The 27,419-nt window shown below is 44.7% G+C and overlaps 1 protein-coding gene across 5 annotated transcripts; it reads left to right on the plus strand.

The window, feature by feature from the left end:
• The first annotated feature begins 13,749 nt into the window (after positions 1-13,749).
• Positions 13,750-26,982, plus strand: csrnp1b (cysteine-serine-rich nuclear protein 1b). 5 transcript variants are annotated; one of them, XM_085763642.1, is made up of 5 exons: positions 13,750-13,847; positions 20,752-20,950; positions 22,901-23,160; positions 23,249-23,545; positions 23,685-26,982. In XM_085763642.1, the coding sequence occupies exons 2-5, from the start codon at positions 20,770-20,772 to the stop codon at positions 24,657-24,659; spliced, it is 1,713 nt and encodes a 570-aa protein (XP_085619768.1). In that variant the 5' UTR covers positions 13,750-13,847; positions 20,752-20,769; the 3' UTR covers positions 24,660-26,982. The 5 variants fall into 5 exon arrangements, with proteins under 5 accessions (XP_085619768.1, XP_085619770.1, XP_085619767.1 ...); XM_085763644.1 differs by having other exon boundaries at positions 13,823-14,064; positions 20,752-22,040; XM_085763641.1 differs by having other exon boundaries at positions 13,823-14,064.
• Positions 26,983-27,419: the final 437 nt, after the last annotated feature.

Below are 27,419 nucleotides of genomic sequence, written 5' to 3' on the forward strand. Positions count from 1 at the left end.
ACATCCTGTATCCTGCTGCGATATGGTCGGCAAGACTGATGAGTCAGGTTAATAAAGGTGAAATAATGAGTCATGCTTGAAAACAAGGGTACGGACGGAGAGTGCCAGAGCAGTGGAGTGAAACCAATCACGCCGCACAGGAAAGTCTTCTGTTGTTCTGACAGTACCTGGCTGAGCGCTTTGACATTTCAATATGTAACTGAGGACCAGAGGTCAATTTGTGAAAAATATTGTCCACGAGGCACACTTGACAAAAACAAAAACGACAAAACAATAACAGCTGAGTAAAAAACACACAAAAAAAACAGGGAAAGCTGATCCTGATCCTCCCTGTTTCTTAAAAAGGACCATTGGAAAGGCAATGTGGCAAACAGGAGAACAGAGTCGCTGGAAAGGATACTAATCTAGACCTAATCCCCTCAGCATCTGTCACTGATGCATTAATCAGACAGAAAGGAAACATGTTATTCTGTAATGCCTCCTCTTATCTAAAGCCTTTGTTGTTGAATTTTGCAGACTGGACATGGGTCACAGGTCTACCTTCTTCTAGAAACACCCAAAAAAAAAAGTATTTTTTCTTTATAAAGACCTCTTCCTGGAGGATTTTATAAGATAACCATGTTTTACTGATTGTGGTTATATAGCTACACTGTGAATGAAGGCTACATGTATAAACGGTTTGTAAAGTATTTCCAAACTGCTCATAATTACATTATAAAAGATTTACGGGGCTGCATATTTCATGCTTGTGTTCTTTTATGTTATTCACTACATCTGCCATGCTGCCACCACTAGACCCCTGTTATTTGCTTATGTAGGTTAAATTGACACATATTTGCTCATGAGGGGTTTAACACAGCTGAGGTGTCGGATCCCATCAACGGCGTGTGTTGCTTCCTAATCACAGCTGCAGTTACAACTCTTATCTATACAGAATCAACTCCAGGAAGGTATGAAAAGCATAGAAACTGTTCTTTTTTTACTAGTTTGGTTAATTAGGGCACCAGGGCTCATTAGCACATTGATGGAGATCGGCCATTACACCTATTCTCACCAAACAAATACTTGTCATCATCAGCGGTATCATTGTCGTTACCATAAATGACCTGGCTCTGCTGATAGATCCGTGGCTGATTGCCCCGTGCATATGGATTCAGTGTGTGTGTGTGTGATGGAGGAGTGTATTGTTTGGATGATTAACAGCACCTGGAGGTGTGATGGGCTTCTCGCTCAACATTTAATCATCATGAAACACATGCTGTCACTCCATGTCCCCGACCCCCCATCAGTTAGAGAGGGGTTTATGTTTTCTGGGGTGGGGAGGTGGGGGTTAGGGGGGGCAATCCCAGCAGGGCTTTCACCACCATGGTTGAGCTGTGTAGGGTGAAACAGGCCCTGGAGGCTCTGTGCATATGCGACGACCGACTACCCTGTGATGTCATGTTAGGACTGAGATGATTAAAGTAGCCACAATACGCATCAAATCTGAAAACACATCATGGGATCTGCTGCTGCTGCCGCCGCTTAATCTCTCCACAAAGGCTCAGCTTTTCCATGAACATAAAAAAAACAAGCACTCAGACTTCTGAAAACATAAAATGTGTTTACACTGGCTGAGGTCAGCTGCTGAGCACTGATTGGATTCACTTTGTTGTGTGTTTTTAATCGAGTCGCACTCCAGCTCAGACAGTAAGTATTTACAACATTGATGGGCAGTTAGCTGGAGAGTGTCAGCCTTCATTTGCATTTTTACCTCACCACATGCGGGATTTTAGATAAAAAAAAACTTTAAAAAAATAACTAATCTACTTTATCACATAAACACATTGGTTATGCAATAACTACATAATTAGGATAATGATTCACTCTGCTGCTCATGACAGTTAACGCCTGTGTTCAAAGAGGAAACGCACACTTTAGTTTCTAGTTTCAGCTTTGCTTATCTAGATTAGTCTTAATGTGATCAGAGACATAACAGCAGCACACTAGGCATCAGTCAGAAAACATAACACATTGCGATGCACAATAAAAAATAAGGAAAATAGGAAATAAACACTAATTTTTTATCAGTTTCTTTAGTTTCAGTTTATTTATTCTCATGCATGTACAAAAGCACGCCCTATAGCTGCTGACTAATAGAGCCCCGTGTCTGCATACTTGCAGCTCCCTCTCCATTTCACCTGGGCAACCTTCCTCCTGGTACACAAATATTGCTCATTACATGGGGGTTTATGTGCTCGATATAGCCATTGACCCTCAGCCCGCCTCTGGCTCCTGCCTTTCCCCCCTCTCTTCCTCATCTCCTCCCTGTCGATGGCTAGTTACCGACGGGGTAGTAAATTATAATGGCTCGGCTGGGATTAGGTGTGAGAGGGGGGATGTCTGAGAGCCAGAGTGGAGGAGGATGCGCACTCGCACACAAATGCACGCACGCACACACACACACACACACACATATACTCCTCCTCGCAGATGATTGTCTCTTCATATGCCAGACAACTCCACATTTTACTGCTCCTCTCCCTCCTCCGCCTGCAGATTGTGCTATCAATCAATCCAATTTCCTGCTTTTATTTTTTATTTTTTATGTTTGCAGATGCACAGGTTTGAAAACGCATCCAGCGTATGACACGTATTAACGCTAAAGAAGAAGAATTTCTGCATCTGTCAACCTCAAGCTGTTGTTGATGAGAGCTTGATTCATATCTTTTCTTAACAATCAATGTTAGTTTTTTAGAAACAGACATTTATATTGTTTGAAAATGTGTATTTTTTTCTTTGACAGATTTAGAAAGAAAGAAATTTACATTTGCTTCCAATAAAAATTAACTTTTTTGATGATTTTTCCTGGATTAAATGCACTTGAAACACATGATTTAGCAATTTCCACTTTTTTCCACATGCACGTTTTAGATAGAAGTGTAATCACCTCAAACGGAAACACAATTTGCTCAGTTTCTCTCCAAACAACTGCATGTGGTAGTTGATGGTGCTTGATATTTTTTTTGTTGCAGTGCATGTTGGGGGTAAGAGGAGCCTGTAGTCTTAATATAGGAGATGACCTCAGCAGTGTCCTTTCCTCGGCTCCTACTGTAGACGGACTGTGCACACATGGGCTCATGCTCAAGGCAGCCGATGGAAATAGAATTGCTGCAGGGATTTCTCCACCAAATGACCTGGAAAACATTGCTTGCTTGACTTGTGGGATAATATGTGTATCCCCTGCACGTCGTTGCACTGATACCATATCTAATTTCTCAGGACACCAGCAGTCATCTTTAGACATTTGCTTGTTTGCCTAATCAAATCAGATACATATATGTTTTTTTTTTCATTTATTTATTTATATATTGTGATATGTTTTAGTAACAAATCCACTCCATGACGAAATGCTAAAGCAATTCAAGCCCCGCTTTCTTGGTGCGAGTCCAAACTATTTGGCATTCCTTTCTGAGTTCTCTCCGCAGAGCGCTACCAAAAACATTTTAGAAACAATTACGTGTACCTCTGTGAATACGCCGAGGAACCGTCCTCTCTCTCCTTCCCTCTTTCTCTCTCTCACATGCACAAGCTGATATGGAAGTCTTTGCTGTGTTTGTGTGTTTGCATGCACAAGTGTATATATACGCAGTGGAGTCAGCGTGTGGGGTCTTTGTGTCCAGGAGTGAGAGACCTGCTCCAGTGATTAATGGGGTTCCTGTGTGAGGCTCTGCAAGGCGCCGTACACAATCACTGGGCCAGACCGCAGTCCCGCCAGGCTTGTCCTTCACAGGAGGAGAAGAGAAAGGCGGGACGGAGGGAGGGAGGGAGGGAGGGAGGGGAAAATATTCCCTCCCTGTCCTTTACTCTCTCTTTCCTCCCCTCTGCCCATCCATCCTGCTTTTTCCCTCCTAAAACTATCTACTTTTTTACAACTACTCCCACCCTTTTTCTGCCTCCTCTCCCTCTCTTTTCCGTTGGCCCCTGTCCTCTGCTCAACTCGCACTGTGGCACGTCCACATGTACTCTCTCGCACGTGAACATTGACATATTTTTTAAGAAAAACACACACAGGAAAAAGGAAAAAGCAGAAGTGCAGTGAGCAAAAAAGATAAAATGAAGTGTCTGCACAACACCAGCAGCAGCTTTGAAGAAAAAAAGCTGGGGTGGAGGGTGAGGAGCCATGCTGTGAGTCCCTCACCCTCCCCCCCTCCCCCAGCCTCCTCTTCCCTGCGGTTCGGGTATGCGGCCCCTCTTCTCAGTGTTAAACAAGCCTTTTAAATAGGCTTTAACCTGGGCCCACCCTCAATGGGGCCATTGTGGGAACGGATGTGTGGACAGTAGTGCTCGGTAAACACTGCTACTTGTCCCTTTCTCACATTCTGAGGCCATGCTGCACCGGCCAGCCCCGGAGGTTGTGGCTGTATAGTTTGTGTGTGTATTGGGGGAAGTGTGTGTGTGTGTGTGTGTGCACTGAGACTGATTGACTTCTCCGCCTGTCAGTCAATACATTTCAACGATTGTCTCCAGGGGTCTGTGACCACTTCTCTTGCCTTGACATCCACCCAGTTGTCTTTTTTTTTTTTTTGTTCCTGTTGTTAACACTAAACGACAGTGGACTTATTTAGTTAACCCACCTCAGTCCGGGGGCTGGATTTCATTATCTCCCCTCTCGCAGGGTCTCTAATTGGGCCTCGCTGTGGTCGGCCTGGCACCTGCAGTTGGCCCGCATGTCACTGTAGCCGTGGTAACAGCAGCATGCTGTGGTGCTGATTCCCCGAGCCTCAGCGACTGCACGTCCCCTCAGAGCCCCCCCACCCACCCCCCCACCTGCTCCTCCCCTGCTGGTCCCCCATTACCAGTGCAGTATTGTCCTCCAACCACCCCCAAGTGAAAAAATGCCACTCATTAGACATTACATGGCGATTTTGTTTGACGACAAGCAACTACTGCAGCGCTGAAAGATGGGATTTAGTTAAGTAAGTACAGTGCTGAACGGTGCTGATGGACGGGGTGCACACATCGTTTAGACCGCCATGTGCACATGAACACAAATACTAGGATTACATAACCTCGTTCCCTCTGTACACCTTGTTGTTTGATTATGCTAATGTGTGGAAGTATGTGTTCAAAGCTAATAGGAAAGTAGTGAAACCAGGAAATTAGCATAGCTTAGCATAAAGACTGAAAATTAAGGAGAAACTGCTAGCCAGGCTCCGCTGAAAGGACAAAATCTGCCTGTCAAGCGATTTTTATAAAACTCATTAATTACAGCTAGATCCCATTTGTTTAATCTGTACAAAAACAGACACCTGAAAACAACACTGTGTGACTTACTTTGAGCAGTGACTTCTTAGTTTGTGCACTGTTTGATTTGCATATGGATTCACCAAACAAACAAGATACAACATGTTAAAGTTTTCCTTCCAGACAAGTTCTTTGAAATACTCTGTTATGATAATTACATTTCGCACTTCTTCACAGAGAGATCTGGATCAGGCTTCGTGTCCCCGCCCAGCGCCGCTGCTCCTGCTATGTCCTCAGGTGAGAGAGTAGAAATTTATATAAGTTATACAGGATAGTTATGTGAGAGAAACTCAGACTCAGTCAGACTTGTGTTTTGTTTTTAATTTTTATTCATGCTTGTGCTAATGCTAACTCTCACTCTCTGTCCTGTCCTGACAAGGCTTTGCTGACCTGTGAAAGAGCAGTTTTTTGTATCAAAACTGTTTATTATAGCATTAAATTAACACATTTAATAAACACAGGGTCAGTTAGCTGTAATATGAGAGGAAATATGCTTTGTCAGCAACACCTGGGCCACCTCAATATAGCCTCAAACTGCTACTTTGCATCCAATTTGTTTGTGACCTTAAGCGAGTAAGTTGGATCTGTAGATTGAATTATGATCACTGTGTTGAGACTCTCAAGTTTCTGTTTCACTGCGAAGGTGTGTGAGCTGTTCACACTCGGCCCACAAACGCTTCCTCAAGACAACATGATGAGAAACCATATAGCTGGGCCGCCACATTTTTATTTTTTTTCCCCCCAGCAGTTCTTGTTTTGATGCTGTGATATACCGTATTTCTTTTTAAGTGTTGTGCAGACAATGCGAACGTGAAAAGGAGGAAGTGCTCAGTGTGTGACGGGAAACATGGCTGTGTGTGGTTTCCTTCTCCTTGTGTCAGTGAGAGTGTGACGTGGCGAGGGACTTCCATTGCAGCCGGAATCTCACCTTCTGTTGCGGAGGAACTGCTGCGCAATTTTTTGGTTAAAGCCAAAAGTCTGTTTCTGTGGTACTGATAAGCAACACTCTGATACCACGGAGGTACCAGGAGATATCACTGGCGAAATACAGGGGAGACCGGGGATGGTTGTAACATTTTTTGTCTCAGCTCCTATAACTTGCATAGTGTTCATGGTAGGGCTCTCAAATTTCGACACAGAATACCCTCATTTGTCCACTACAAGTAGCAGTGCCTTGAACTTCTTAAACTATATCACAGAATTCACTATTTGATGTCAAATGCAAGGAGTGCCAGTACCTGAGGTAAATTGTAACAGTGAGATTAAAAACTAAAAACTGAGACCAAACCAAAAAACATGCATGGATCTATGTAAGTTTATTGTGCATGTTCCAACACTAAAGCATCTTGCTGTGGTTCAGTATGAACAAAAAAACCCATCCCTGACAGCTAAATAAGCAGTGACAGTTGTGTGGATCCTAACATTAGAAAGCTGTATTAAAGAACATATATGATAATACCAATGAAGGGTGTGTATGAATGGAAACCTTCAGCAGGAGGTCAGAAGCAGATCATAATCCGGGTAAAATTCCAGGAAAGATGGTGACACTTAATGACACTTAATAAAACAACAAAGATAAAACAACCATCCCCACCCCTGTCAGTCATTGTTTGACCAGCTGTACCAGCATGGTGGTTTGATATAAACATCAATCAAATGACTCATATGTCACCTAAGAACCTGCTCTTTCATCTTATACAAGTTACCTAATTCAAACGCCAACGGTATCGATATTAGTCAGAATTTGGATTTGGTCTAAAAGATTAGTTTTTGACCTAAAAAAAAAATGTTTTTGGGCTGTAAAACCTGCACACTTCTTCATAGAGCCATTCAAATTCATATGCAATATCAGTGTTACAACCATCCCCGGTCTCCCCTATTAATAATGAGTTACTGTGCAGCCATAATAAATGTTGCAAAAAGAGTGGCATATAAGAGATTTGAATTCTATATTTTCACATGTGAAACCATAGCATGTGTGTGATTTGATTATGAAGTATCAGTATCAGAGGAGTCACTCTCGGCAGAGCGCTTCCTTTGCTTCAGAAGCCTCTGCCTTTCTTTGAAAGCACATGTGCTGCATGTAAACATTTCAGAGAGGAAGTACTGCACTCAAACGAAAATAAGCTGACGAGTGGTTTCGCTTTTGTTGTCTGCGTGCACTCCTACACTACATCTTTTCCAACCGTTATGTAGCCATAAAGCACAGGTTGCCACGTATTGATTTCAGGGCAATGCAGGGAGCCATCAAGCGCTGTAAATTCCGGTAGACATGTGTCCCACAACACCACCGTCTGAACGCCAACTGTAGTTTCTGCAGCAATTGAGGAGAGTGTGATGGCAGCTCAGGGGTCTACAATGATCACAGCGTCTTTGTGATGAAGTGGCCGAGCTGCCGGCCAATTGCAGTGTGGAAGCAAGGTTCAGCTCAGTCATGTGAAAAATGGGCCTGAGTATTGGTGAGTGATGTGATTGGATGGCCAATATGCTCCCAGCAGGGGACCCCCTCACTAATACCCATGTCACTCAACGTTAACCCTTCCAGCGCTGCATTTACACACCTCTCTTTTTTCACTTTCTGTTTTGTAAAATGGCTTCTTGTGAACATTATTTCTGTGCGGTGAGAGATGCTGTTGGGTGATGGCTCAGCCATTTGCCTCGCAGAGAAAAAAAACACTGCAATAACAGATTCAGCCTATTAATATTCTGAGGTGCCGGTACCATCTGTCTCCTGTCAGGGTTTAGAAACTGGAGGATTACCTGGATTCATAAAATATACCTCACGTCTTGGAAAAATGACTAATTCTTGAGAAAAATAGAGGAAATTAAAAAGAAGAACTAATAAAACAAGGTCAGTGATAATGCTAATAATGTCAGCCAATAGAAGCAGCCTGTTTATGTCCACATTTTATGATATTGATAATCAGTTAATCATATAAAATTAGTTTTCAAGTTGATTTATTCAGATTGTCAAAAAGAAGTCAAAAAACAAAATATATTAAGTTAAATATTAAACAAGCAAGTTCTCACATATAATGTATGTTATAGAATTCTATTGTATATAATTATCCTCATACCAAATGAATCCCCTTTGTGTTGTAAATTGCTGTTTAGATTTTTTTTGCATGACATGTTGCAGATCAACATATTTGTTAGTTCATTGAGATATTGCAGCTGTTATCTGCAGCACAACTTTTTTCCCCTTCTTTTTTAAATCTGATTATCTATAAAAAATAAATGTACCCTAACCTCTTGATGCCTTAAGTGAGGCCATTCTTTTGATAGTCTATTAGACAATCAATAATATTATGTCAGGGGGAGTCTATTGCACATCACACCAATGAATAAAACATAGAACAAACGTCCTGGGAGAGACAATCCAGAATGCATTAGTCAGACAGCGCTGTGACGTTGCCAAGTAAACAAAACACAAACTGGCAGCTTTTCTTCCCCCTAAAGCTAAAGACACATAGCACAGAGAACCAGTAAGAGCAAACACACATACTGTATGCAGCGAGGGCAACCCAAACATAGTGCTTGTTTGTTAGTGAATGAATGGAAGCATTGAAAACTGAGCATTTCTTGTCTTCAGCGCTGCGGCGTCGACAAAGGAAGACAACAGAGAGAAGTTGCTGGATTTATGAATTGTGCCTGTCTCAGAGCCGAACAACTGCAACTCTTTGAGTGTCACGTAAGCAGACGGATCAAGACAATGGTGAAATGGAAACCACTGTTACGGCATTTTACGCAAACAATCTATATGAGGGGCGAACAGGAAAAAGGTAGACGCTTGGAAAGCTCTTTGTTCCTCGGGAATATTCTTGGAAAAGAAAAAAGAAACTGCAACGCGTTTCATCACTCATCCTCAAAGGTGGAGGAGGAGAGGTGGGGGAAAAAAGAAGACAAGAAAAAGGTGACCTCTCCTTTAATGGGCAGCTGATGATGTCATATCACTACACACAGATTCTTTGGTCTCCAAGTAAACCAGCTCCTCTGTGTGCTGATTGGCCGACCAGCTGCGAGAGGGGGAGGGTGTGTGTGTGTTTTTTTTCCCTCTTTGCCTCTTGTTTCTGGATTAATCCCTGTGCCACAGTGAGCTCATCTCTCCTTTGCCTCTCTCTCTCTCCTGTAACAACTCCTGTAATTGTAACAACAATTATTCTCCATGTAGTAATGTCCGATATAGTCTTATATAATATTTTAAATACAGTGGGCTGTGTTGTGTATAGAGGACGATTAGGTGTAAAGTGTGTTTTCTGCTCAGGTTTTAAGTAATCTTATTAAGAAAACACTTGTTGTGGAATTCCTCTTTCTGCTTTAAAATCCAATAAATGAGCCTTATGCACGCTCTCCGTGGCTAAATCTATTTCCTCAAGTACTCTTTTTATTCCTCAAGTCTCATCCCCCCACAGCTCCGCCGCCGCCGCTTGTTTTCACAGTGGTGATGAACAGGGGCCTGAACTCTGCGTTGCACTGGCTGCCCTCAGCAGTGAAACACAATGCCATGAGCCTCTATCACAGTCATGTCTGGGGCTACAGGTGACCAGCTGTCTGCCTGTGTTCCTCTCCTCTGGGACAGCTGGAGCCATCAATCAGCTCCGCCTGAGCCCCGTCGTGTCCGTCTGCTCCGCTCTGCCCCTGACCAGCACCGCAGCACCGCCACCACAACACAACAACAACATTAGACTGTCTCATCTGGTCTGTCGCTATCCTCCGGGCGACACTTCTCAACTTAGTTTTTTTGTGAACACTGCTGCTGCTGTTGTTGTTGTGAATTCATACTTTGCCTGTTTATTCACCAATAAGTTTAAATCTCAGCTTGAATCCTATATATTTATTAGGTGACTTTGGAGCATTTCACTCCACATCCCCCCCAGTCTTCACCTCACTGAGTAGTTTAGCCATAAATTGATACATTGTTGAGGCCACTCCACGCAGCACGTGCAGTCACAGGCCTTTCTCCCTCCGCAGATGGAAAGCATTGAAGCCCATTATTGTGCTCTTGGAGGGGCGTCTTCCACCATGAACTCTTTGGCACACTTTTAAAGAGAGTGGCCTTAATGTATTCAGGCCTGATTCACAGTGGCTTTGGCACCAGGGCTACCATCCCCCCATCCCGTCCGACACACACAAACACACACTCAGCTCTTTTCCTCAGAAGAGAGGCTGACATGTGTGAGTCGCGCTGTTCCCTCGAACTCTTTCCCTGTTTATCACTGATGAGTCTGACATGGGACTTCAAAGGGCAACAGAAAAAAAAAAAAGTACGAGTCCCAGCACCAAGACATTTCCTGTTTATCCCGACTGAACTTCATGAAGGACACTTCATCAAAGGCTGAAAAAAAACAATGTACGGCTTCATTCATAGCAAGTTTTTAAAGTTACACATATTTGAGAGTTACGTAACGTGTATCAGTCAAAACGACATTGTTGAGCTCGTGTCAGTGATCCGATGTTTGCCAACGCTTCTGCTATAATTAGCCACTTCACTCTGAACCATATCACAGAAGTGGCAGAGCAAGAATGTCTCCGGGCTCTGTGGGACTTGTCAAACAGAGGGCTAATTGTTAATGTTGGTGTTTTTTAGTCCCTTTTTTTCCCTCCTCTGTGTTTTTTTGTGAAGGGAGTAGAAGTCCTCAGTAAACGGCTGTAACTGCTGCTGCTGCCGCTCATGTGACTGTCGGGTTTCTTCCTCGGGGCCGTGGATGGTTCATTGTTGTGTCTTGAGGAGTTCCAGGGCGACAGGGAAGCTAATTGGGTGGAGTCTGTCTGGACATACTGACTCCCAGGCTCGCGCCGGAGCTTTACCGCGTCACACGCCCTCACCTACTGTGCTAAACACCTAGGACACGAGAAAACAAAAACAACTCCCTAGACAGTATCATCATGACGTGTGTCGTCAGATCAGATAAGATCCCGCATACAGATACCGCTGAATGTTTATTTACTTTCCTTTATTTATGTACATAATGTTTTATTTCACTGCCTGCCCTGACTTTAAGGTAATTAATCTTTTCTGGGCATTTTTAGTGGGTTTTTCCTTCTTGGGTTGTTTTATTTTGGAGGATTTTAGATACTGAAAGTGATAAAAGTGTCCTGTGTTTCACAATAAATATATTAAAATTAGAATTTTTTTTAATTCCCCTTCCCTTTAATCGTCAAGATTGTGATCTGTGATGCAAATTCTTCCACTTGTTTCATTTTGTGTGGTTAAATGGAAAGGCTACATCAATGTTCTCCCACATCATCATTATCACAAAGTCATTGAGGATTGTTTAAATGCTAATTTACGGCTCTGGTGAAACAACCGTGAATAACTGAAATCCAGTAAATCCACACTCTCACACCTACTGTGTCGTGTTATTCTCATGATGTGTACTTATGAACTTGGAAAACACAGCTCACTTTGAAAACAGAAAACACCATGGGCTCAATTAGAGCAATAATGGTGTGCTGCTGCTGCTGTCATTGGGCTTGATGGTCTTGTTTTGCCTGCCATGGCTGACGCCCTAAATGGGGCCCTCAGGCTCAACAGGCAAGTGAGAAAAGGGCCCCCTCTATTAGCAGGAGACAATTAGCATAGCTCTATGTACACAGCTTTAAAAGACTTCTCCACAAATATGCGAGTCAAGCACCTGTATTGACATTGGCAGAACACTTTGCTGCAGTGTTCAGGTCCAGCTGAGAGTGAAAGCAAAGCGTCCCAGTGCGCGTGCCGCCGAGCTACACTTGTAAATACCTGAGAGGAATTCAGTGGAGGGAGGGAAGGGTGTGTATGTCTCTCTCTGTGTGCGTGAGTGTGTGTGTGTGTGTGTGCATGTGTGAGGTGTTGCAGACTGATCCCATCAGTGATTACAACACCGTGGAATTTCGTCATTAGAGCATTGATGAGAAATCACTACTATGCTTCGGTGTGGAAGATTATTTGCGACCTTTGGAGGAGTAATTTCAAGACTCAGATACCGAGGCCATGTTTGTTTCAAAGTCTCTCTCGGCCGAGTTAACTGCTTCGTTTTAGTTTCTATTTCTAGCTTTTATAGTGATGGCACAGTTCTATCATGGAAATCCCTTCCATGGTAATTTAACTGTTTAAAGATCCAACTTCCTCATTTCTTTTGAAGCGTCACATTGCACAGTTTGTGTCAGGACACTTCCTGGGAAGGTAAAACGAAATTATAAAGTGGAGGTGTACAAAAGCTGTTTCGAAGCTCTCTGTGCGTTGTAAGGGATGATTTATTTAGTTGATTTTGTTGCTGTACAAGTCGTCATATTTAAAGCAGTGGCACCTGCCAAGTCACAGTCCATCACATAACCCCCTGAAAACAACATGCTTATTTATTTTATTGTATTATTAAGTATCAGAGAATGAGTTCCTTTATCAGTCTCTGACCACATGAGCTCATTTACTAAAATGTTGAACTTTTCCTTTCTGACTCTAAAAATACAAGAGAGAGAAAAAACATCCACCATGTGTAAATATTTAAGTTTAATTCCCATGAGGTTGCTAAAACCTCCTTAGAAATCCTAAAGACACAACTTCAGTGCTCAGAATAGCAACTGAGAAGAGAGATTATGATTTATCCATTTGGTGGCTTTTTCTGGACCTTTCAGCCACATCTCATGGTCTTCATCACTGGCATTTGCTGGCAAGTTTATTCACGGATTTGTTTCTCAACAATGGTTTTTTTATTTTTATGATTGTCAGGTTATGGTAAAGACAGTTGTTTCCTCTGAAATCATACTTCGCTTTTGGATTCCCTGAAAAAGAAAGTGAGTCACCGAGCTCATAGAGCGTTCATAGAGCTTAGTCAGTGTTTTGTTTGACTGGAAATAAGCCACACCAGACATCATTACAGCACCTCCTACGTCACTGTTTTAGAGATGGTGTTGTTCGTCCAGTGGTGACACAGCTCCTCGATGCTGCTCTTAGCTCATATGGACAGGGATGTGCGGATACAAGTGGCTCATCGCAGCTCAACGCATAAATAGATAAAGAATCTTTTCATGTTATGATAAGAGCTTTTTATAGGGGGATGATGCTGATCTCAGATTTTAATTCTGGCTCTTAATAATATCACTTATCAGTCTGTCTCCTGTGGAAACCACATATCTCCAAAATGTCAGCACCAGCCCTGAGTGTAAAATAAAATTCTCAACCCTTATAATTATTATTATTGGATACAGGATCCAAGTATCCATCCATCTATCTATCTATCTATCTATACAAAATATTTTCACTATCTCACCACCAGAGGCTCACTCACCCCTCAGCAGCCCAATGATGACCACATATCATGATTATTTTCTCATATATCTAATAATATAACATTGTAATTCTCACACGCTGTTAATACAAAGGGCTGATGATGAGCGTACATGTAGTATGTGATGCAGGTAGTAGGCTACGGGTACAGTAACAGGGAGGACGGGCAGGAAGCGGCGTGGGCAGCCTCCCTGTGTCACCGCCTGCGTCAGACCAGACGCCAGGAGGGAGTTTTCCACTGACGAAAAAGGCTGCGCTTCTCGGCAGTCTGCTACAGACAAGGGAAGCGCTTCAGCCGGTACGGAGCCCCGTGCGGCAGCGACACACACAGACAATAGCGAGCCCGAGAGCCGCCGTGCGTCTATGCGGGGATAAAGCGCTGTATCTCTTTTTTTTTTTTTTTTTTTTAATCTTTTTATCTTTCGTGCCATTTGGATTTACTTCCACCATCGGCTCCTCTTCGCCCACACCGGCGCCGTTTGGTCACTAATGGTGATCGGATACCTGAAGTGGTGGTGAGTATCAGAACCGGGGACTTCAGCTGCTGCTGCTGCTGCTGCTGCTGCTGCTTGGCTGATTGAAACAACCGTCATTTATGGGTTTAACCTCAGCGGAGGAGGGAAACTGAATAGTTTGAGTGTTTTTCTTTGTGTGTCCGAGGTATTTAAATCCTGCATCAGAGGTGAGATGTTGTGCGTGTCTTTGAAAACACCACTTTACACCGAGTCGCGTTCCCTCAACTTGACGCTTCATTGTATAAATATTGACACGGTCGGCTGCTCGTTGGAGTGACTTCGGTCCAACTGGCTCTTTTCGTGGGTGTAGCTGCTCACACACACACAGACACACACAGGTGATCATCGCGATCTGATAACGGGAGAATTTAAATGGCTCATTTGTTGATTTAGGCGAGATTCCAACAACAACCCGCTTCATTCACTTATTGATTTATCGATCGCTGATTTGTAGTAACTTCGCAGCTCACATCGGGAGCGTTGTGTTGTGCATTTCGGTGTGGTGCTTTTTTTTTTATTTGTCTGGTTTTGTGTTTTTGGTGTGGGTTTTTTTTCTGAAGGGGATCGGTGTGTGTTGAACTGTTGATGAGGTCGGCTTTGTGTATTGAGCCCCGTGTGGAGTTGTTCTCGTTCACCTCAGCGGTGCTGGTGCGCCTCTTGTAACTAGAGCGACTCCTGAAGGCAACTACATCCTCGCACACAGCTGACAGGGCTGCTGTCATTACAATTAGCATTAATCACCAGGAGTGATCGGGTCAGCGGCGGAGGGAGAGAGACACAGAGACAGAGAGAGAGAGACACCGGCCGGCCACGGGATGGTGCACCTTCAGGCCAGATCCAATCATTGATTTCTGATTGATGATTGATTCCTTATTGCTTAGGTAAGGGGGCCAGGTGAGCTCCTTCATTGTTTCAACAAATTCCCTTTAACAGCACGTGTGTGTGTAGGCTATAGCTACTCATAATCAGCCATTGTGACGCATCCATGAAGTTTATATGAATGTGGCAGGCAGAAGAAGCTGTTATTGATGTTTATTTTATTTTATTTTTTTAATCAGGTATGACACTGTTGTCTGAGGCTTTTATTCTCTAGAGCTCCAGACCGTATCTGCTGTTGATAAAGCGACTGAATCAATTTAATCGTCTCTAGCGCGACCTCACCCGGATCATTTTTGGAATCATGTTTTCTGGAATTAGGCTACAAGGAAGCTGAATGATCCTTTGTTTACAGGAAACCAACACAGCACTTGATGCTGTGTCTTTAATGTGCCATGCATGTCCAAGAAAGGTGCAGGGATGTCAAATAACTCTTTATCTCTTGCTTATATATAACACCATTTCCCGTTTTACACCCCAGTTGCCAGAAATAAAATAGCTACTAATAATTAACCAGATTGTTTTAGTTTTTTCACCTCCTTCTGCATTGAAAACTGATCAAAAGCTCTGTGATATCTGCTCTGCAATATTTTGGAGTAATTTCAACCATGACAACACCATCCGTACCCCCCCACCCCCCTCCCCACCCTCTGGCTCCCTCCTCCCCATCATATGATCCTGCACTCAGCTAACCTTGTGGTGCCTGCAGCTGTTAGACACAGCATAGATAATCTGGATGGCCACTTCCTGTGCACTGCAGTGTATATTTCACAACCTCAGGAAGCTCACACACACTTTTAGTATCTGTCTCCCCAGCTGGGAGACAAGACGGCAGCAGCAGCAGCAGCAGTAGTAGTAGTAGTAGTAGTAGTAGTAGTAGTATAGCAGTAGTAGTGGTAGTACTAGTGCAGGGTTCAGACAAGGTTGTCTCATTTTGGTCACGCAGGACGGCCCCCCACACTTTTGTCCTCCGAGACAGGGTAGAAGGAGGAGGGAGAGGGGGAGGGGGTGGTGGGTGTTGCAAGGACTCTGCCGGCAGTGTCCCACACAGCAGTGGAGGGCTCCCATCTGCTTTGTCCTCTCCCAGCATTCCATACTGCAAGTGTCCCAGACTGGAGCGTGACCCCTGAACCTAAAACCACCTCCTCCCTCCCTCCACACACACACATGCACACTCACACACACCCAAAGCTGCATGTTTGCTGCCACTGCCAGCACACTGTAATGCAAAGGAATTCTTTCTTTGAGATTTCCTCAGCTCGCACAAGTTCCTGATTCATGCAAACGTTTCTGCATAGCAACTACGACGAGACTTCTTGGAAATCATAAAGGAAAGTCTTTTTGTTTTTTTTGTGGTTGAAGTCAAGTAACCTAAATAGGAGAGAGAGAGAGAGAGCAGCCTGACTCCTGCAGGCATCACCTGGCCATTCAGGTTTGGTCTGCATAACAGATTAATGACAGCTGAGGGCATGTGAGGTCCACGTGCAAGCTAATACTGTGTCAGGTGGGGGCGAAGGAAAGGAAAGGTAGCTCGCTCTGCTGCCCTGTGAGAGAGCAGGACTTCCCAGTGGTTAGCAGTAGAAAACACATCTGGGTTAGATAGAGCCTGTGTTCTTCTCCCCGCTATTACAGCGAGAGCGCCGCTGCCAGAATGGAATTCCTGTGGCTTGGAGACATGACATTATTTATTTGTTTTGTACGATTCTCCCTCCGTCTTCCCACTACCTCTCCTTTTTGGAATCGAGCGCGAGCACGGGTCGAGGCAGGGGGAACAGAATGTTTCTGTGGCACAGTCTCAGCCCGGGCTCTGGGCTTTTTTGCTTTTCGGTGAGAGAACAACAGGCTCATAGAGGAGAAAACAGGAGCTCTCCCTGCTTTGTTCCAGCAGGTGGAGCGCTTCTGAGGAACAGCTGAGCCGAAAGAAAGCAGCCAGTGTTTCCCCCAGCTGTGTGTGCCGGAGCTGGAATCCAGCTCACTGTCACCTTGATGGCTCCGATCAATTACCTCCGTCTTCTGGAGTGACGGAGCTGGAAGTGAGAGGTGCAATACCTTGAAGCCTAGGAGGGTGGTGGGAGGTGGGGGGGGTGGGGAGAGGGAAGCCTGCCCAGACACGCTCCCACACACACTGAGTCCCAGGCTCATCATTATCACATTTTATGAGCACTCAACTCAGTCAGTCATTCAGACGCTGCACTGGGTTTGTCAGTGTGCCATGTAAATGCGCTCGGCTGGCTGAGATTAGTGCAACTTGTCACTCCCACCTTTCGCTGATATCGGCTGCAAAAGGGGGCAAAGTCAACTGTGACTTGTCCTGTTGGTCTGAGGGGGGGCAGAGTGACGGGGGCAGTTAACTTGGAACAGGCTGCAAGCTGACTGACGTCTCTTCATATGCGGGATTACGTAGAAACATTTTTTTTTATCAGCGCATATCAGTTCTTCTTGTCACACGGGAAAATAAGGATGAAGTCATGGATTTAAATCCTAAAGCAAAGCTGCTATATAAACTAAAGAAGTTGAGTAATGTCACAGCAGCATCTTATTTTGCAAAATGGTCTTAATAAGTGATTGATTAAACCTACCGTCTTGCACATCCTGCTCAAATAATTCAAGAATCCGTAATAAGGACTGGAGGAGCTGTCTGCAGATTAAATAGAAATGAATTGGGATTCTGAAGTCGTATTAACAGCCTGTAGCTGCATGTATCAAGATAATGTTATTCGACTGACATAGTTATGCATCTGACTTTAGCTGTGTAGTGCTTCTGGTGACAAATCTCCTCACTCCAGATTTATCTTCCCCAACTCTGTGACAACTGGCTGGGGAGCACCTCAGCGGATGCGTTCCTTATCTGCAGCCCGTGTGTGTGTGCGGTTGATGGAATGACAGTGATGCATAATTTAGTGCACGTTGGAAACATGCTGTGCTCCCATCTCTGGCTCGGCTGTCCGATCACATCCATTCTCCATTTAGGAGCAGCAGACATTCACAGGCAAGCGCTTTCTTGAGGAGCCAGTTCTGAATTCTTCTCTTTTATCTTTGTTCTCTCTCTCTCTTTTTCCCCTCTCCCTCCCCTTCCACCCTTTTGCAAATGAGTCATTGCACGATTGTTGTCTTTTTACCCTCAGCCCCTTGTTCCATCCGCTCTCCCTGCTCTCTTGGCCTTGTTCTGTGGGTGAAGCGGCTGAGCAGGCTGAGAAGCTCCAGATTGACTACAAGCCGTCCTCCTTGCCAGGATTAACCTCTCGCCATTGTTTCTGCCCGTTGAACAGGATTAACAAATCAATGTGTCAGGTAGACTGCAGTCAAGAGACAATGACCCAGTTCTGACACCACTGCCCCCACCTCTCTCCCCCCTCCTCCCCCCTTCTGCCTCACTGCAGCTTTTAATTAAAAAGACTTTGCTTAGCTGGCGCTATGCACTCCCTTGAGGATGCCTCACAGCTTTGTTTTCATTTTTTTTTACAAGGAATTGAAGGAGAGGTGGGGGGGGGGGGGGGGGGGTTGATGGCAAAAATGTAAGGTGAACCCATGTGTGCTCCTCTCCCCTCGCACGCCGATATGTACACTGCGCCGTGTTGTGTTTGGAGCACACATGTTGTCTGATAAGTGAACACGAAAGCAACAGATGCTGCGCCCAGGTGTTTCTAAACAGTTTCAAGGCAAATCCCATGATGTGATGATATTAGTAGCCGCGAACGGCATTTGGAGATTATTTCCTGCTCGAGTAAGCTGATAGATGGGAATTAAGCGGCTGCTTTTTCTCATCGGTAAAACACACGCAAGCGCCGAGGTGGCCGGCCGCCGTGCCGATGGAAGCCTTTTTGTTCTGTTGCAGAGACGGTTTACGGGCCAGCTTGACCTATTGCAAGGTGATTCATTCATCATATGTGCACTGGGGACAACAATATCTGACTGCAGCAATAACAATAACTCCCCATACAGCTGCAGAGCTGCCCCCACCGCCTGTACAAAGGTGTCAGCCTCTTGCCCTTGATTCTGACTTCTCCTTTATCCTTGTCAAAGGGAGGACCGGTTTTGCATAATTGCTCCCTGTTGCATGTAGAAAATGACCCCTTCCTTGCATGCTTGCTTTTTTTCCACCCCTCTCCTCTATGAATGCAACACTTGCATAACACGCTGATAAGACAAATGAAGCGTGCAGGTCACACATGCTCTAAAATCATTGGATGATCTTGCACCTGTTCTACCTTTGATTTAGTTTTCCTGCTAAGGAGTGATGGAGACGGGTTAGCATCACCTGCCAGGTCTGATACTTGACATGTGTGGAACTTCAGTTAATCTTGGTTTAATGCAAATTCGAAAATCCCTTCCTCTGTAATCATCCAGAAAAAAGAGTGCAAATACGACCTCTGACAGGCTGGACAATTTTGACAAAATTATAGGTGTTACAGCGCAAATATTTGAACAAACACGGCTAAAAATAACAAAAAATTGAAGTGCATACATAACCCGCTCAAGCTGCAGCAGCTGTAAGTGATTTGGCTCAGACTCTGAAGACAGTAAACAGTTTGATGGTGAAATGATCTCTTTACGGGTGAAGTAAAAAAAAAAAAAAAAACTCCTTTCCCATTCCACATCATTGTAGGGAGTGTCTAAGCTGGAGTAGAGCCCAGTCATGTCTTCCCTCTCCCCTCACTTCCTTCCTCCCTCCACCCCTCCACCCCTCCGTCCCTCCTTGTTTAAGTTAGCAGGAGCTCAGCCACAGTCTGCGCTGCTGATGACCTGTCTTGTCTTGTAGTCGCCATCGCCTCGCACTTCCCAGAAGTCACAAAGAGCGCTGCCTGTTATTTGTCAGAGCTGTGTGATGCATTTATGCCCTATAACCATAAAACACACCACCAGTAAACCTTCGTTCCCATTCAACATGTAAATGTTTCATGTCAGAGGTTTCTGTTCTTCTTTTTTTTTTTTTTTTCCTTTCCCTGGAACAAACCAAGGAGACGGGAGGCTGATTTAGTTTAGTAGAGCTTCAAGGGTATTATTCCTTGTCTAAAATAAGATTTAAAGATATCAACAAAGCTCGTACATGGAGGAGCTTTCACAGATATTTGGCAACGTCTTTGGATATTAGAGGCTAACTGGCATTCCCTCTCCTCAAGAGCTTTAACTGGTGATCATCGTTTTCGTCGGCCTGTGCCTGTCTTCCTGTCTGTCTCTCAAGGGATTGATTGTTTTTACCGCTGAACCAGCAGCCCCTCTCGCGGCGGGTGCACTGAAAGAATGCATTCAGGGGATGCATCGCAAAACATCCCGACTATGCATAGCTGTACATATCTACCCGTGACGGCCATGCGAGCACATTAAAACGGGATAAGTGGCTAATCGCCCTGGCTTTGGCCTGCCGTCGGCTGCCTTAAGGGGAAGAAGTGAAATGAAACATCTCTTTGCTTCGATGATCGGGAGGTCACCTTTTTTGCTCCGTCCTTTATCTAATCAATGCGTTTGCTGAGCTGATGGGATTTGAAGGAGAGGGTGGTAGGGTCCAGTAATTGTTGACTTGTGTGAATAGGCCTGATTGATTGCTTCCTGTGCCATGGTGAACTCCCACTCTCAGCTGAGTGCAGCGAGAGGTTGGGATGCATGTGGTCTCACATGGCCGAGCACAGGACCCGGCTTGTGCCAGTAACACTGCAAAAAAAAAAAAAAGCCTGCGTGTGCACAATCGCTTCGGTGCAACTTACAATGTTGATTTATTTTGCTCCGGAGACAAATCAGTGATCAAAGATGTTAAATGAAGTATGAATTATTGGCTAATAACCCCTCCCTCTGCTCTGCTCCCCCCTCCTGCAGATTGTTCACACTAACGCCATGAGTGGGCTTCTCAAGAGGAAGTTTGAGGAGGTGGATGAGGACCCATGCTACTCCTCGCCCTCGCCCTCCTCCCTCTCCTCTGCCTGCTCCGGCTGGGACTCGGAGGGGGAGAGCTGCTACTCGGACACCCTGGATTCCACTCCCAGCAACCCCAGCTCCCCGGCAACAAATTTCAACAGTAAGTGTCCTCTTCCAACAGCACTAAATCATAGAAAAGAGCTGATGGTACATACCTAATGTGTTCTCTCGCCTTGTCTTTACTGCTCTACAGAGGCTCTGATAACAAACCCATAAAAACTAGGAAGGGGTGGTGGTGGTGGTGGTGATGGTGTGGGGGGGTGGATTAAGGAATTTAGGCAGCTGGCAGCCCATGAAACACTTCACAGAAATGATTTCAGACTTCTGCAATGAATACCCCTTTTGATTTCATGCCCTAAAGCTGCAAAATGGCTAATCGCATTATGCAGTGGCTGCTCACCTTGGCTCCATCTCCACCTTCTTCCCAGAGCCTCGCAGTCAGACAGAGCCTCACCTGTCTGCGAGAGATGCGGCTTTGAGCAGCTTCAGGGTGTCTCTGTCTGGACCCGGGTGCGTCTGCTGGGCCTTTAGGGAAAGTGGGGGGGGTGGGGGGGTTCGGTTCGTGGGTCGGAGAGGGATTGTATAGTGTAAGGGGGGGGGGGGGGAGAAGGGCAAACAGTGGTGAGGTTTCCAGGATGGTGGGGCAGGGCGCCAGGAAGAGAAGCGTGGCCGGTTGCCAAGGCTGGGAACACACAGAGCCTTGTCTGAAGCCCGGGCATGCACCCAGCACAGGTGCTGAAAAAGGCTGAGTGAAGGGATAAAAAAAAAAAAGGAAGGGCGGTGGGACAATCAAGAAAAGAAGGCACGCAGACACATCTAGAAGAGCAGCTTGGGTGGACTATAATAATCCAGTGTTTGTGTTGGATGGAAAGTTGTTTGCCATTGTAAACTGAAGGGGTAAAAACAGCCAGCAAAGCGATTCCCATTTAGAGGCGGTGGAGAAAGTGTCATTTGTCTTGCGCAGGTGTTGTAAGCCTGACTGGATTTGATGGATGTGTAGCCGAACCTGGCAGTTTATTTCATCAGCGCCACCCCTAGCGGCAGATTAGAGACACAGTGAGGCCGCTGTGGCCTTTTTTTTTCTCCCTCAGAGCTTCCATTAGCACCACTACTACTCGCATTTTCCCGGTTTGACTTGCCTTGGCTGAGAAAATGGGAATCTACAAGCAGTTTCCCACCTCATAATAAAGGTAATGCTTAACACATGTTGAGTATTATCATCGTTTTTTTATGCTCACACACACACTTGGAGAAAAAAAAAGAAACATTGGCTCTGGCGGCTTAAATGGAGGAAAAAGTTGCTTGTCTGTAAGTGAAGCTCAAAAGTCTTGGTGAATATTCCTGGGCTGAGGAAGTGGAATTTATAATAAAGCTTAAATAATTGTTGGGCTTGTTCCCACATATGGTTCCACTTTGATTCCCATATGGTTTTATTGTATTTGTCTGGATGTAGAAAGATGGCTGGTTGCTGTCGGCGCTGAATGTTTCTAACAGAGAAAGGACCTTTGACTTGTGTCAGTTACTGAGCCTTTTGTGGGGATTGTCAGCTGGTCAGCGAGATTCAGGGTGGGCTGTTTTTATTCCTGTCCTGAGAGCTCTGCTTCCACCCTCCACCCCATCCGGAAGCCTCCAGCCTTTACTCTCCTTGGTTTGTGATCCTGGCAGTTCTGCTTCCTCCACTGTGCTGGTCACCAAAGGGAAATTCCTGTGCTGGGTGTTTTTTTGTGTGTGTATGTGTGTGTGTTGCACAGTAGGACAAGAAACAAAGCTGGAAGGATTCTTGTGAGTTTAGGTTTCACTTTACAGGATGTAAGTGTGCTGGCCTCCTGTTAGCACTGTTATTTAATTGGGTACATGATAAGGCTTGGTTGAGGACTAGGGCAATGAATCAGAAGGGTGTCCTTTTACAGGCGGTTCAGCAGTGTTTGCACATATCAGAGGAGTTCATGTGATGGGTTGTTGTGCCCTCTAGTGGCACATAACAGCAGCTGTTGCAGTGTAGAAGACGTACCATCTGTTTCTAAGTCTGTTCCTCCTCTTCTGTCCACAGCAACGTCCATCCTTAAGAAAGCCAAGAGGCCACGGCGGGGCAACGTGACCTTTGACCAGGTGACGGTGTTCTTCTTCCCTCGGTGCCAAGGCTTCACCAGCGTTCCCAGTCGCGGAGGATGCACCCTCGGCATGATGCAGCGCCACAGCGCGCTCCGCACGTACACGCTGGCGGAGTTCGCCGTGGAGCAGCGGCTTCTACGCCGGGAAAAATTCCTCAACAGACTCAGGGAGGAGAAGCTGGAAGCTCTTAAACTGAAGGTGAGCAAACTCGCCGAGACACTTGTGAGCTTTTAAAATCCACGTGTTTTCCTATGCAACAAATTAAAATCCTTTTGTTTCTCTACAGCTGACAAAGAATGGAACCCAGGACAGCGAGGAGGCGGAGCGGCTGACGGTGGACGACATCCCCGAGCAGGACATCGACGTCAACGTAGCCAACCTCGACGAAGGCTCTTTCCTCCAGCCTTATCCGTCTAAACGCCGCTACGCGTTGCTCAAAGCAGCTGGCGTGAAGAAGATCGACAAGGAGGAGAAGAGGCAGCTGCACGAGCTGAGGATCTCCAGGGAGAACTGCGGTTGCGACTGCCAGGGCTTTTGCGAGCCCGAGACGTGTAGCTGCAGCCTCGCAGGCATCAAATGTCAGGTAGGAGCTGAAAATCCCCCTAAAACTACAGTACATGCTCAGTTGGATTTAGAGAGTCAATAATCGCAACACCCAAACAAAATACAGCTGAGGGGGGATTACGTTACATGCATTTGACTCTTTCCCCTGCTTCTTACAGATGGATCATTCCTCTTTCCCATGCGGCTGCACGAAGGACGGCTGCGGAAACACAGAGGGCCGTATCGAGTTCAACTCCACCAGGGTACAGACGCATTACATCCACACGATCATGAAGCTGGAGCTGGAGAAGCGGCTGGAGGAGCAGTCGAGCACGGAGGAGGAGGACAACAACACGACGGCGGTGCCCTCCTTCCCCTTCAGTTCGGAACTGGCGACGGCCGGAGAGAACAGCTGCAGCAGCGACATGACGGACTTATCGGACTCCTCGGGTCAGAGCGAGGACTCGGAGGCAGGCGAGAGCCCGTGCGAGCACCGGACTCAGCTGGACGTGGACGAGAAGGGCCTGAGCCGCATCCTCAGCTTCAACGACGCGGAGAACTGCTCGAGGAGCAGCGGGGATAGGAACGGTAGAGACGTTTGCTTCCCGGACCAACGGCAAGAGCAACAGCATCAGCCGTCCACAGAGACATTTAGCAGCTTTAGCATGGTGGACTTCGCCGACGAGAACGACAACATCGACGCCGCGCTGTTGGACTCCACGGCCGACCACACAGACAATCGAGCGACAGCCATTTCAGAACTTTTGGACGAGAACGCCAACCAGGGAAACGCCCTGTTCCACAGCAGCAGCGTGCCGCACACGCCCTCGCCCACCATCGACCGCTCGGCGAGCTACAACATGGACCTGAGCCTCTCCTCGGAGTCGGACCTGGAGTTCTTCGACGGTTTCCCGTGCTTGGGCTCCAGCTCGCTCTACAACTCCCTCAAGGAGTACGAACACATGGACAACTTTTTTCAGTTTCAGTTGCCTAGTTACCCCAGCTTCCCCGCGGCCAGCGACCCCGGGACCTGCCTCCTGGAGTCGCTGATCGGCCTTTCAGAGTCCGTCCCAGAACCCCCCGCCACATTTACAGACAATCAGCTGTTGGAGGAAGCCATGAAATTGTCTGTGATGGAGTCTGTGAAAGTTTGACAAAACGTGAAAATCTTTGGACAAGTGCAAGGAAAAAAAAAACAAAAAAAACAGGAGTTTGGGAGGAGACTGAACATGCACATAAGACATCAATGTCGACGCGTTTGATTTCAGAGGAAGCTGTGATTTCCCTCTTGCCTAATAAATGTTTGAATTCCAGACTTGCCTTCAAAATGTTAGCAAAGCAGTTTGGGATTAATGCTGTGTGAGATGGCAGCTAGTGTTAAAAGCGAGAAGATACTGAACAGAGATCAATTTGACCAGGCCCACACAAAAAAAAAAAAAAACAACCAATGATGGCTCTCAATTCCTAAGAAAGCTCTTTTAACCAAACTAAGATCACCAACCGATATGCTAAATAGGAAATCAACTTTTAATGGGGCCGGGTTGGGTATCTCAACACAGCTGAATGTGCACCTCAGGGATTTTTTTCTAGCTTTCTAGCTTTTGGAGGCAATGTATGGTGACCATTGCTGTGATGGCCTTCATATGAAACCCGAGTCAAATCACAACATAGTCCTGTTCATGTCCTCCCTTCGGGCTTTACACCCAGATGACTTGAGTAGGTGGGGTCCTCCTTGTGTTGTATCCTGAAGCTAGTGGACTCTCTCTCCTCAAGATCTCTCCCAAGGGTCTTCTATGGTACAAATAACAAAAAAAAATCCCTCTAAAAGCTCCTCGATCAGCACTTTATCTGTGAAAATAGTTATGTATGAATAGGCATTGTTTTGGTTGTATGGGGTCAATTCAACAGTTCAACGCTAAATTATGGAGTTTCTTATTTATGAGCTGGGTATCTACAAATAATGGCTCATACCATTAAAATCTGTAGCTGTATTATCTTTATTACTTTTGTTTTAAATTATTTCCTTTTATGATTAATTTTATTTATTTCAGATAACGCCTACTTTCACTCAACAAGCACTGTGGTTTGATATTTTTCACCAGAAAGTGCAATCTTCCTTCCTTTTTTCCATATCACGTTTAGACATTGTTATGGGAAACGGGACCACAAGTCCATCGGAAAGTATTTAATGTCTATTCTCATATACATTTAACTTTTTTTTTTTTGGTAACTTATTATGTCATTATTTCCTTAGTTATTTAATTTAAGACATTTTGGCAATAAAATGGGCTGTTGTGAAGTTTACTGGATGTGCCTGCTTATCAGGGGAGCCATGCCTGCCGACGGTGTGTGTACAGTGCTTCCATTTAAGCTTTGGGACTGAAAACTGTGGAATCTCCCTAATCACTGAAACTAAATTATGGGTCTATTGTATTGCTGCCTGTAATGTAACCATAGAAAATTACACTAATATTTTGTAACTAATTTATGTAGGTTGACAAAAGAATTCTAATCACTGACAAATTGAATATTTTATTATTAAGAAAGCAAAATGAGTAATTTTCAATCTGGGACAACCTTTGTAATATATGAATTATAGAGAAATGTATACTTATGAAGGTTATTGCTCTCTAGCATTCTGAAGTATTTTTAATAGGCAGTCTTATGGTTAGATATCTTAGCGAAATGCCACTAAAACCGAGTTAATTGAAAAAGATCAATTTGATTGTACTCTGAATTTTTTGGAAGTCTGTGACTTGGGTTACAACATGTTATAAAGTACACATGTAAAGGGGATTTGTGGATAAAAACTGCATATATTATACAATTTTTATCACACACACAAACCCTGTAAATCGAAGAGTTGCCTCATTAATTACAGGACAAGACCTTTCAAAGGTGATTGTGCTGTCACCTGTGTTGAGGGACACTAGAGAGTTGATGTACATATCTCACCCTTTCTACAACTGTTTCAACAGCCTTTCTGGACCCTTTAGAAATTATGCATGCAGGTCCTGTTTGTTAAAACTTGTTCTAATTAATTGTATACTTTGAAAAGTGCGGAGTGCACATCGGAAATGTACCGTATTATTCGCTTTTTGCCTTTTTAATTATTTTGAAATCCATCCAATATATGTTCTTATGCCATGAAGAGGCCACTGATTTTTGCAAGCAAACATTTGTTTCTCTTGTATAAAACATCAATTCTCATGAAGAAATGGCAACAGTGAGTGTTTATCAATGTAATGTATTACAGTACAGCTTTTTTTATTTTATTTTATTTTCAAAGAACGTGTCTTACTTTTTTGCCTTTTGTGTTGTACATATTTCTGCTTGAATGGTCCTGCAGAGCAAACAAAGCTGCTTTATTTTTTACATATTCACACTTTAACCTGCTGTTCAAAAACAGTTTCTTTCATCTAAGCCATTTTGACAGCCTGTCCCTCCAAATAATAATAAAAAAAAACATTTTCTAAATGCTTGACTTTGTTTGTCATATGTTCATTTGTTATATGCATCCGTGGAAGGAGATGCCCTGATGCAAAAACTGGATATACTTGTGTCAAAATCCTTATTTTGGAGAAAAGTAGTCCCTGAGACTGTTTTAATTGTAGTAGTAGTAGTAGTAGTAGTAGTAGTAGTAGTAGTAGTAGATGTTTGCATAATGCATGAGAAGCATTTCAGTTTTGGATTAGGGTGAACCCTAACCTCTAGTTTTGTCTGCTGTTTAGGGTAGTAATTGACAACCTAGGTGCTCAAAGATTAGATACATCTGAGATGTGAAATGATTAATGAGAGAAGAAAGAAAAAGTTTTATTTTATTTAGTTTTATTTTTTAAGCTTTTTATAATCTTTTCTGAAATCTCTAATTGCTCAAACTGTCCACAATTCATTAACTATAAAAACCAATAACA

This window comes from Trachurus japonicus, chromosome 20 (genome assembly GCF_045865225.1).
Source record: "Trachurus japonicus isolate A0001 chromosome 20, Traja_1.0".
NCBI lineage: Eukaryota > Metazoa > Chordata > Actinopteri > Carangiformes > Carangidae > Trachurus > Trachurus japonicus.